The following is a 12890-nucleotide window of genomic DNA, read 5'->3' on the forward strand; positions in this document are numbered from 1 at the left end:
GACCTTGGTAATGGTAGACAGTCCTGGTGTGACCTAAAGGAGCTGGCGATGCGTTTCCAGCCTAACTAGCTTTTTCAAGACGATGTATATTAGTTGTAAAGTCTGGTTTTTATAGGTGATTTACAGGTGTACAAGATGTAGTGCAGGCTGCGATTTCCTATTGCCACGTGTACGGAAGTCATCCGGGCCGGTACATCCAGTGGGTGCACATAGGCTCTCCTCTTGGTTTCCAGATGCAGTGTAAACTAACACGTCCCATTAAGACAGAAGAAAAGTTTCATGAGTGTGCCACGTGCAGCATGTGTAAAACAGTTATCTATAAGGACTCCAAAACTACCAAGTTCCAGGATTCATGGCAAGGACTACTCTATCTGACTTCATCGCACACCACAAATGTAATTTACCTCACCAAATGCACTTGTGACCCACTTCCAAATCATCTGTCTGCCTTTCCGCCGGGCAATGTTTCCAAGAACCGTTACAAAAGTACTGGTGACATTAGTATCGAAAATGGGAAAATAGGGTCACGATATGACAATATTTGGATGACATCTTGGTATTAGAAATGTCAGAACATGTCAGTGCCAAGACAAAATGCAAGTAATTACATTTTTGCAGAAGCATGACTAAAAAATGACAAAGTATCCTGCACAGTTCAGCTTGCAATCTAGTTTTTACTGACAGAGACACAGGTAGACTATGTTCCTTTGCCCCAAGGATCTAACAGGTGGTTCCAAAGAGAGCTTTCAGCAACTGTCAGTCAGTTCCCTTAACCCCTCAACTAGTTAATTTGCTCTATAAACATGATTACCAAAACACTAACCTTATAATTGTTTGCATTCACAATTTGTCAGTACTTTATGGAGTCTATCTATTTAAAAAATGTGTGTATTAAGCAAGCCTTAAATATGCCATAGATGTGATTGTGATTATGTTTTGTTTGTAACTTTTGTGGCATTATGTACTTCTCACTTCTGACACTGCATTACCAACCATTGCATGGATCTACACCAATTAATATGTGGTGAGGATATGACCAGCAGGGAAATATAATTGTAGCATATTTCAATCTACAATATATCCATCTACAGAGCAGGAAATAGAAGATATGAATTTGGTTCATTATTATTACTTTTATCCTTGTTTATTTCCAGATATGACAATGCACAGTGTTGTTAAAGAACTGGGGATTGTGGAAAAGATCAGGAACATTTTACAAAATTGTGTGTGCCAAGATGGAAAGGTAAGTACACTTACTGTGTAAGGTTTACATATACCATTAAGGGGCATATGTATTAAAAGTGCTGTGATATACAGTACATAGCAGCGGGAATAATAATTTTTTACATGATTATGCTGATATCTACTAAATGTTACTCAAGGACAGTGGTTGCGATAACCACCGTCTGTGCAAGTTACATCTCGGCCACGTTGGAGAAGACTTTCACATCTTTAAAAGTCTCCATGTGAACAGTGTCAATTTCCGGAGCCGGATGGAGGCTGTGGGAGATATGAAATACTGTCTTGGTAAATAGGCCCCTAAAGCTTAATTCCACCTTTTGTTGAGTGAAATAAGCTTAAAATAGTTTATATTCTGTAGGTGTTATTGTGCTAAAGTTTTGATAGAACACTGAATTATTAATTTAGCATCCATATCACTTTTATTTGGATGACCACACAAAGTAGCCATATGTCCACCTTAAAAGATAATGTACTGCAGTTTATTGTAGTGTATTGTGCACTATAGTTAGTCTGTACAATGCACAAGTAGGGAATTTGGGACAGATGCGGAGTTGTAAGAATGCTCATTTATGGAGCGTAACTTGTGTGAATTTGTACTGTGAAATGTGTAGACGATTACACAGTTCTACATATTTTGATCTCATCTACACTTATGACCAGAGAGGCGGCACCTGGGTGTGACAAATATCAGCTAAATGTGGGCTATGCAGAACTGTATGTTAGGAGGCGTATATTCTGCACCTAGCAGGTTCATGTACACACACTGATGATGGCTTATACTAAAGGTGCAGATACATCTCAAAATGCATACATGTGGGTGACTATATACAAATTTTATCCATGGACATTTCTCCAGCCAACTACACTGGACCATATGTGTTGATTTGAGATTGTTACATAACACATTCTGCACCATGACATGCTATTCATATTCGCTGTTTTTTTGTTATCTGTAAATTACTGCTACTAGTGTAAAATGCATTATGTTGTTCATTAATCAGCTATTGCAGTGATTTTAAATAACTATGACATTTGGAGTGTCATATTGTCTGATATATCTAGGGTTATGATGAATTATATCTAAATCATTTCATTTAGGGCAGAGGTAGAGAAATGTACTTGATTTTCTGTTGTGCCACTAAGAGCCGCAAAAAAATATCCTTCTGCTAGAAATACAGGAAACCCAGTGTACTGTAGTGCTGATTTGGATTGTATAATTCACAGGTTCTCAAACTCTGTCCTCAGGACCCCAAACAGTGCATGTTTTCCAGGTCTACTCACAGGATCACAAGTGAAATAATTAGCTCCAACTTTTAAAATGTGTCAGTGAGTAATGCATACACCTGTGCACTTGCTGGGTGACCTGGAAAATGTGAACTGTGTGGGGTCCTGAGGACCGAGTTTGAGAACCTCTGGTTTAATTAATTTCTCTTTCTTCCTATCTGGGGGACACTGGAAACAATGGGTTTCAGTAGGAAAGCTTAGGAGGAGACACTAAATAGTTAATTATATTGAGGCTGTAACTTCCCTCCCCCTTAAACCCTTTTCACCTGAAACTCATTTTTTTTAATGTAATACCTGCAGGACAGGCACAAAGATATCAGGATGTTATTTCTTTCTAGTCTTTTTTTTTTTTATTTTTAGTTATTTCCTCTGGGGCACCTCAGCCCTCTTATGCGACAACTTACTGATCAGTGCATGGTCCAATGCACAGCTCAACGTTTATTTTTAGGTCGTAATAGAAACTTTGGAGGAGTACGGATGGATCATAAATTTCCCAAAGTCCAAGCATGTATGATCTTGTTCTTTTTCATTGAAACATTTCTGCATGTTAGAAACAGAACAAAAAGAAAGTACAGATAAAATTACACAAAAAGAAAACATAAGTGTTGCTGATAAAGAGCACATCCTTAAGTAACAAATTATGCGGTCAAAGGGTTGTCAGTAAGAAGCCAAGCCCCAAATCACAGTTACAGCACATAAACAACTCTCGCATGGAGGTAAAAGGGGCAAATTAAGGAAACATTTATAACAAATAAAAATTATAGGTTACATGGGAGGATCTCCAACAGGTCTACGAAGGCCCAATGGAGAGAGAGCCCATCTGTCCCATAGCTTGTGAAATTTAGGAAGGGCTTTAAGACTAGTATAAACATAACGTTCATGGTCAAATGTACCATTGACCAACGCCTGTCACATAGTGTATATATGGAGGGTCTGGAGCGTACCAGGAGCGGGCAATAATTACTTTAACCAAGGTTGATAAGCCTAAAACATAACGATAAATATTGATATTAAACAAATCTTCAATATCCATGCGAATAGACAAAGTTTTGCTTCTAGTGGAGGTAATGGTGGAAAAGTAAATTGGATATCTGATCACAGTAATTTCCAAAAATCATTAACCCTAGGGCAATCCCATAATAAATGGCAAAAATCACAGTCAAGTGCACGACATTTAGGGCAATTAGTGGGAACAGTAATATCAATATATGCAATAGAAACGGGGGAAATGTAGGACCTGTGTAAAATAAAATAATGGATTTGTGGGGACGTGACCTAGAGTAGCTTGGTGTAGGCAGCATTTTACCAGCTCTCCTGCATATATCCTGATTTTATCGTGGTCAGTTAACTATTCCTGCTTTATGGATGCTACCAGAGTGGGCTAATACATCCTGCCTTCTTTGGTGCACCGCGATAGATTCTTCCAGTGGCACTTTAAATTGTATCTCCCCGGAGTTGAAGTTGGCCTGTCCATCCTGCATGTGGTCCGGTGTCTCATGTGCTCTTGGTCTCTGTGGCTGCTGATCGGGCTGATACTTACCTGCTGGTCTCTCCCTGGTTTCCGGCCACGATTCTGGTACTCCGGGCCCTCCACTGCCAGCTCTCTAGCTCTTGCTGCCTGTTTGTGTTGTGCTGGATGTAGCTGCCACCATTTTGGACTTCTCTCCAGTCTGCCATTATGACTCTGTAGTCTCCACTGGAACGCTGCTCCTGGACCGGCTGCTTATCTTCCAGCGGGCCTTTTGTTGTTGGCTGGGATATCATTCTCCTGTTGCCCATCGTGGGATTCTCCATACATAAGGACTGGTGGCCATCTTTCATCTGTTGCAGCTGGCGATGATGTTTATAAAGTGCTGGAGATATCAGCCATTTTGAGCTCTCCTGTCTATTTCTCTTGGTGTCGAGCTCTGGTGGTGTGCTAGCCTCCGCCATCTTGTCGCTGAGTGTTCGCTTCTGCAGCATACATCCAGTTTTTACTGCTATACTGGAAATCCTGCTGTGCGACATCTCTTCCTAAATATGGCTATCCCTGTGCAACAAATCCTTCAGGCTATCAGTGCCTCTACTCAAAGGCTTCTTACAAAGCTTGAAAACATACAGGTGGATACCCTTCCTTCATGTTTTACTCCTGAGAGGTGCTATGATGTGGATGAGCAAGTTACACAGCCAATTTCTGAAGTTGCAGCCCTCACAACTTCTATGACTTCATCCCAAATTATTTTTTTTCCAATGGATGTGATTAAATCTGAGTCTAGTTGCTGTCCTATTGCTGGGTGTTTTGGTTGTATGTTTTTATATGTACATATATATACGTTTTGATTTTACTGTCAGTGTAATACAATATGTATATTGGCTTCAAGTAATTTCTATGTCTGCCATGAACACTACTGTATGTTGTACTCTTAATTTATGTTTGGGTGAAATCTTAAAAAATTTTCAATAAAAAAAATTACTCAATTAAAAAAAATATTGAATTTGTTGAAAAAGGACACACTGGGAAGTGTATCATATAGAACCCAACAACTGAGCCCATTGCTCATCTTGAAGAGAACCCAAATTTAGTCCCCATTTATTCCTAAGGGGAAGAAGGGCATCCGGCAGGTTGACAGGTAAGATCACCATAAAGATAGGAGACCGACTTACGAGAAGGTAATTGGAAGAGTGCAAGTTTAAGAAGAGAAGGTGATAAAATAGGATCAGATCTAAACTGGGTGCGCAGGGCATGACGAAGCTGAAGGTATCTTGAAGGCCATACGAGGAAGGCCAAACTCCATGTGCAAATGGTCAAAGGAATGAATTGTGCCATTATAAAACAGATGACCAAGTGTTTTGACAATGTGAGATATCCAAAAGTTCTCTGATCCCAGCACACCCAGTTAAAAAAAAAAAAAAAAAACTCAAACCACAGGGGACATCAGGATCCATTACCTCATCCCCAAATAGTCCCTGAGCAAAACGCCAGGCCAGTCAAGCCTGGCGAGAGTAAAAACTGTAAAGGAGCTAAAGGTGACCCAGTTTGCTCACCAAGAAATCACGCCAGAGTGGTTTCATTACCAGCCGTCAATCAAGTCAGCAAGTGTGACAATTGTGATGCCATATAATAAAGTCTTAAGTTAAAAACAGCAAGACCACCTGCAGACTTAGGATTCAATTCAACACGAATTGAATAGCGCCAGGAAGGAGCTCCCGGAGCTATTCAATTAGCATGCTGTTAAGCCCGACTAAGGATTTCTTCTCGCACCCCTCCTGGGGTGCGAGCAGAAATCCAACAAGACTATTGGCGCAATGCTCTTTTCTGCCCTTAGCACCGAGGAAACAGCATTGCACTGGGCAGTTTAGTCGGAGAATGCCGGATCTCACGACTAAACACTATGTTTAAGGCGTGAGAACGGGCATTCTCCGACATAACCATGAGCTGAATTGAATAGCTCCAGGATCTCCTTTCTTGCGCTATTCAATTTGCGTTGAATTGTATTGAGCCCACTGATCTGCATAGGGTACGGAGAGCAATCCGAGGTCTCTTATCCTTCCACACAAAAGAAGAGAGAATAGAATCAATATGGGAGAAAACTTTTTAGGGAATAAATATAGGGGAGTGCTGTAGGACGTAAAGGTATTTAGGCTGAATAGACATTTTTATTAAATTAATGTACCCTGTGACTGTAAGCGGAAATTTCTTCCACATTTGAATCTTACGTTTAAAAGTGGAGGTCATCACATTCAGTTTTACAAAATCTGCAGGATTAGATGAAATGGAGATACCCAAATACTGAAAGGAGAGAGTCCATTGTAGAGAGCAATAGAGAGTAGAGGAAGGAGGTAGGGAACCACTTAAAGGAAAAATACTATACTTGGACCAATTAATCAGTAACCCTGAAAAACAACCAATATCCTTAACAACATCCATCAATCATTCTAGAGATGGACCAGTGTCCGCCAGAAACAACAGCATATAATCCCCATAAAGAGCTATGATGTCAATTACACGGCCTGCCAGCAGACCCTGAATGATTGAGTCTGAGCTAATCCGACATGCCAGGGGCTCAGTAGCCAGTGCAAGCAATGCAGGGGATAAAGGACACCGCTGGCAAGTGCATATATGATCTTTTTAGGGGTTTTGTTAGACAAAACTTATCAGAGAGCGTTTCCTTCAGGAAAAAGTGGCAACTCAGAGTACCAGATGAGAATTTTGCTGCATGCACAGTGGGTGTCAATCCTGGTGTGCATGAGCTTTTTGGGGAAGATGCTGGTATTTTTTTTTGAGCCCGTCCTGTTTGCAAGGTTCCAATCCAGAAGTGCTTCAACACCATATTCTACTTTGTTGGTGCAGACTGACAAGGGGGTACCAGTTCTCAGTTTGAGATTGGACCCTGGTCACAGCAGATGGCAGTTTATCTGGTTGGCTGGTGCTTATCTTGGGTTTGCAATTCAGGGCAGTTGGTCAAGTAAGGAGTCTACTCTTCTAATCAATATTCTGGAGTTAAGGGCAGTGTACAATGTTTTGTTTCAGGCTCCAAATTTCCTCCTGGATGATTCTCTCAAGATACAATCAGACATTTCCTCGGCTGTGGCATACATCAACCGTTATGCTTCAACAAGACTTTGCCTAGCATTATCAAAAAACATCTCAACTAATGAGATGGTCATTGAAGTTTATTCCAGTACACTCTGCAGTATCTATTCCGGAAGTGGAAAATTTAAAGACCAACTTTCTGTGTCTGCATCAAACTCACTCAGGTGATATGATAACTCCATCAGGGGGTGTTCGATTAGTTTGTGGAATGCTAGGGGGTTCTAGAGCTAGATATGATGGCCTACAGGTTAAACAAAAAGATTCTGTGCTGTGGAGATGATCCACAGATCTTTAGATGACCTTAGTGGGCTCGTCACCTTGGGTATTTCAGCTGGCTAATCTATTTCCATCAATTCCTCTGTTGCCTGAAGGTTGATCAGGAGAGAAAGGGAACAAACAGAAAAGGAAAAACTCTGTGTTGTGAGCACTCTTAAGTATTATACAAAGATTAATACGTAACTTTTAATCAGTAACAAAAATACATAAAATGCAAGCCCTACATACGCTACTAAAGAAAGTAGTGGGGACACATGTAAATAGAAAAATGCTTATGATATACCACTAAATATAACTAGACATACACATATATTGGGTACATACATACATTTAAGAAAGGATGAACAACTCCTTCTGGATATATAATTAATTACCAATGAAGAGCAGATAGCTGCATGAGCATAGCAATAAGCTCTGATTTCTAACAATTCAAAGTTGATAGAGTATATAGATTTGTTAAATCAGTACCTGGCGAAATATCAAGTGGAATAACATTCATACCATGTCAAAACCAATCATAATGTCATAATGGTACATACAGTCAGTATTCAAAATATAGAAGCATCACATAGCATTCCTTGATAACCTCAAGATGAAATAAAAAATATAGTCAGGAGACAAGAAGATTGCTGCCAATAACTCAAATAGTTCCCACCTGGCCTAGGTCATCTGTGAGAACATAAGAGCTAATGACATGCGTTGATCCTTAGAATATAAAGAGTGAATGGTACATTTCTCAGAATAAGTCTCAAATCCCCGGACGTCTTACATGTGCATAGGACGTGCAGTGAAAGGACCAATTTATCTGAGCTAGTCACCACTCAATAAGAAAAATTCTATAGTATGAGAATATTTATTGATCATCCGAAGATGTCAATATATTACATTATGTGCAAAATCGTGATAACAGATTTGTATCAACCAAATAAAGAAGAAATATCAGAAAAGCGAGGGAAAAAGAACCGATACTCCCAGTTCTACCACTACTCATTTAGTCCAAGGCCATTGATGAGAAGTGTGACATGGGGGGACAGTTATACCCTCTGAAAATAAAGAGTGAGTGATACGTTACTCAGATGTTCCTTTCTGCTTTCTGATGTCATGCTCTCGGCATCAGACAACTGATGAGAGAAGTATTAGTCTGAGATTGTACCTAATCAGTCAGAGTGATACAAAGTATAAGACTAAATAATTATAGCTGCTATTGAGTAAATATTGAATATAGTATAAATGTATGGTAATTTTGTTAACACAATCAATAGATCGACAAATACCCATTAAAGTAAAATGCACATCCAAAGTTTGAATATTGCGTGTGCTAATAATATGGGTATAGTACTAATATCCATAAGACACTCTTTGTCTGGTGATATTAAGTGCTTCCACAAGGTATTCACTTCAATGGATCACATATTAGTGAGGGAAACACTGTAGCAGGCAAATCTCGTGTGTCTGCTGGATAATGTAGCAACTTGTAATGTAACAAAATCTCAATCCTCATATGTTCTCACAGGGAAAGGTATCCTGGTGTAAATTCCCTTAATGCTGTCTTGTGAGAACTTTTATATAAAAGGGAAACATTAACCCTTACAAACATTGGTGTAGACTTGGAAAACACCATAAGTAACAGACAACAACAAAATCATGATCCTGTATGGAAATCATATATAGAGGTATATCCAAATATCAAAACACTGGTCTTATAAGCACTTATATATATATAACAAATTGCTAAGCCATACATACATTGGTGTAAATTTAATAAATGCTAGAAGTTGCAAACATTAGCAAAGTCGCGATCCTCTATAGAGATCATATATAGAGGTGTGTCCACATATCAGGACATTAACATGACTTCCCAAGAGAATACAGAATTGAGGATTTCTTTATAGGTATGTACTCGGAGCAGCAGTACAACAAAAACTTCATTTAGTTTAAAGTGCATGTGGTATTGGGGTAGAATACATCCCCCGATAAGTGTTAAAGGATGGAAAGATTATCCATACCAGTTTACAAAATTAAAGATATGGTGGTATATCAAATAAAGGTCATACAATTAGACATAAAGGAAAGACACATAACTGAATACCAACTGATAGTAGTCGGGTCCCGTGCTGCGCAGCCACGGGCACCCTTTGACAGAAAGGGTGCCCGTGGCTGCGCAGCACGGGACCCGACTACTATCAGTTGGTATTCAGTTATGTGTCTTTCCTTTATGTCTAATTGTATGACCTTTATTTGATATACCACCATATCTTTAATTTTGTAAACTGGTATGGATAATCTTTCCATCCTTTAGCACTTATCGGGGATGTATTCTACCCCAATACCACATGCACTTTAAACTAAATGAAGTTTTTGTTGTACTGCTGCTCCGAGTACATACCTATAAAGAAATCCTCAATTCTGTATTCTCTTGGGAAGTCATGTTAATGTCCTGATATGTGGACACACCTCTATATATGATCTCTATAGAGGATCGCGACTTTGCTAATGTTTGCAACTTCTAGCATTTATTAAATTTACACCAATGTATGTATGGCTTAGCAATTTGTTATATATATATATAAGTGCTTATAAGACCAGTGTTTTGATATTTGGATATACCTCTATATATGATTTCCATACAGGATCATGATTTTGTTGTTGTCTGTTACTTATGGTGTTTTCCAAGTCTACACCAATGTTTGTAAGGGTTAATGTTTCCCTTTTATATAAAAGTTCTCACAAGACAGCATTAAGGGAATTTACACCAGGATACCTTTCCCTGTGAGAACATATGAGGATTGAGATTTTGTTACATTACAAGTTGTTACATTATCCAGCAGACACACGAGATTTGCCTGCTACAGTGTTTCCCTCACTAATATGTGATCCATTGAAGTGAATACCTTGTGGAAGCACTTAATATCACCAGACAAAGAGTGTCTTATGGATATTAGTACTATACCCATATTATTAGCACACGCAATATTCAAACTTTGAATGTGCATTTTACTTTAATGGGTATTTGTCGATCTATTGATTGTGTTAACAAAATTACCATACATTTATACTATATTCAATATTTACTCAATAGCAGCTATAATTATTTAGTCTTATACTTTGTATCACTCTGACTGATTAGGTACAATCTCAGACTAATACTTCTCTCATCAGTTGTCTGATGCCGAGAGCATGACATCAGAAAGCAGAAAGGAACATCTGAGTAACGTATCACTCACTCTTTATTTTCAGAGGGTATAACTGTCCCCCCATGTCACACTTCTCATCAATGGCCTTGGACTAAATGAGTAGTGGTAGAACTGGGAGTATCGGTTCTTTTTCCCTCGCTTTTCTGATATTTCTTCTTTATTTGGTTGATACAAATCTGTTATCACAATTTTGCACATAATGTAATATATTGACATCTTTGGATGATCAATAAATATTCTCATACTATAGAATTTTTCTTATTGAGTGGTGACTAGCTCAGATAAATTGGTCCTTTCACTGCACGTCCTATGCACATGTAAGACGTCCGGGGATTTGAGACTTATTCTGAGAAATGTACCATTCACTCTTTATATTCTAAGGATCAACGCATGTCATTAGCTCTTATGTTCTCACAGATGACCTAGGCCAGGTGGGAACTATTTGAGTTATTGGCAGCAATCTTGTTGTCTCCTGACTATATTTTTTACTTCATCTTGAGGTTATCAAGGAATGCTATGTGATGCTTCTATATTTTGAATACTGACTGTATATACCATTATGACATTATGATTGGTTTTGACATGGTATGAATGTTATTCCACTTGATATTTCGCCAGGTACTGATTTAACAAATCTATATACTCTATCAACTTTGAATTGTTAGAAATCAGAGCTTATTGCTATGCTCATGCAGCTATCTGCTCTTCATTGGTAATTAATTATATATCCAGAAGGAGTTGTTCATCCTTTCTTAAATGTATGTATGTACCCAATATATGTGTATGTCTAGTTATATTTAGTGGTATATCATAAGCATTTTTCTATTTACATGTGTCCCCACTACTTTCTTTAGTAGCGTATGTAGGGCTTGCATTTTATGTATTTTTGTTACTGATTAAAAGTTACGTATTAATCTTTGTATAATACTTAAGAGTGCTCACAACACAGAGTTTTTCCTTTTCTGTTTGTTCTCCATATGATTATGACTCTAGTGAGCACCACCACTGCCCTTATATATTCATTTTAGATGTGTTCTAATTCATTTATAGTATAGTGGTCCTATTATCCTTAGATAATATCTCTCTCAATAGTCTGTGCGACGATATCCCCCCTTTTCCCCTTTCCCTGTTTTCATTCCAGGAGAGAAAGGGCACATGTGCTTCTGGTGGCCCAAATAGGCCAGGAAGGGCACGATATCACAATCTGTTAACCACGCTGGTGGATCCCCCTTGGTGCCTTTCCATTATGGAAAATCTGCTCACCCAGGGACCATTTCGGTACCCAGGTTTGCAATTTCTGGCTTTAATGGCGTGGCACTTGAAACCCAGATATTGGAATCTAGAGGGTACTCAAAGGCACTGGTACAGACTATATATGTAAATGCAATCAAGCTCTTCAGAAATTCTAATAAAGCAGCTTTCATAAAGAAAATGTTTCCAGGTATATATTCTATAAAGAAAGCGCTAGAAGTATAACTCCTATGGAAAATGCTTAAGATGTACGGACCTGCATATGTATATACAGTAAAATTGGACACACACAAAATGCAAATCAATTATTTTGTTTATAGCCCCTTTTTAGAATGGAGTGTAAGTTATATCCTTGCCTTACCCTACAGACTATGATTAAGGCTAGGAAGCCAGTAACAGCAGCTATTTACCATAGGATGTGGATGTGATATATTGGCTGGTGTGACTGTCGGGCATTGCTGGCCTTATTTTGTCACATGTTATTTATTTCTTACAAACGGGGCTAGACCAGGGTTTATGCCTTCCTTCCTTAAAGGGCCAAATTTCTATTTTTGTTCAGAGGCGATTAGCATTGCTGCCAGAGGTGTAGACTTTTATGCAGGTATTGTTAGGATTAAACCTCCCTATATTGTGCCACTTCCTGCACTGTGTTTACAGCAAGGTCCTTTCAACCTCTTCAGGAAGTAGATGTAAGGTTGCTTATGTGAAAAGTTTATTTTCTTTCGTTAGCTATACCCTCTGACAATCTCCGGGCTGGCAGCTCTCTCTTGTAAATCTCCAATTTAAATTTTTCACCATGATACGGTGGTTTTGCGTACAAGCCGGTTTCAGCCGAAGGTGTTTTTTAATCTTTCGTATCAATAATGAGATTTTTTGCTGGCATTTCGGTAGTCAAATTCTACAGAGGTGAATTCTTCTGTCCATCTCCTGGATGTCATTGGGGCATGGAGTGGACCGCTTCTTTTCGCAAGACGGATAGTCTCTTAGTTTTGTTTGAAGTTCATTGCCAGGTGGATTAGATCTATTGAAAGGCAGGCTTATTTGTGTGTGGGACAGCCAGTTCCAGTTCC

General features: G+C 38.9%; 1 protein-coding gene across 2 annotated transcripts in view; it reads left to right on the forward strand.

The window, feature by feature from the left end:
* Positions 1–12890, forward strand: part of RTTN (rotatin) — a 368340-nt gene that overhangs the window by 154945 nt on the left and 200505 nt on the right. For both annotated transcript variants that reach the window (XM_088475926.1, XM_088475927.1), the window contains exon 21: positions 1155–1243. In XM_088475926.1, coding sequence (XP_088332052.1) covers positions 1155–1243 — 89 coding nt within the window. The remainder of the gene's footprint in view (positions 1–1154; positions 1244–12890) is intronic.

This window comes from Taudactylus pleione, unplaced genomic scaffold (assembly GCF_031769625.1).
Source record: "Taudactylus pleione unplaced genomic scaffold, aTauple2 ptg000179l, whole genome shotgun sequence".
Classification (NCBI taxonomy): domain Eukaryota; kingdom Metazoa; phylum Chordata; class Amphibia; order Anura; family Myobatrachidae; genus Taudactylus; species Taudactylus pleione.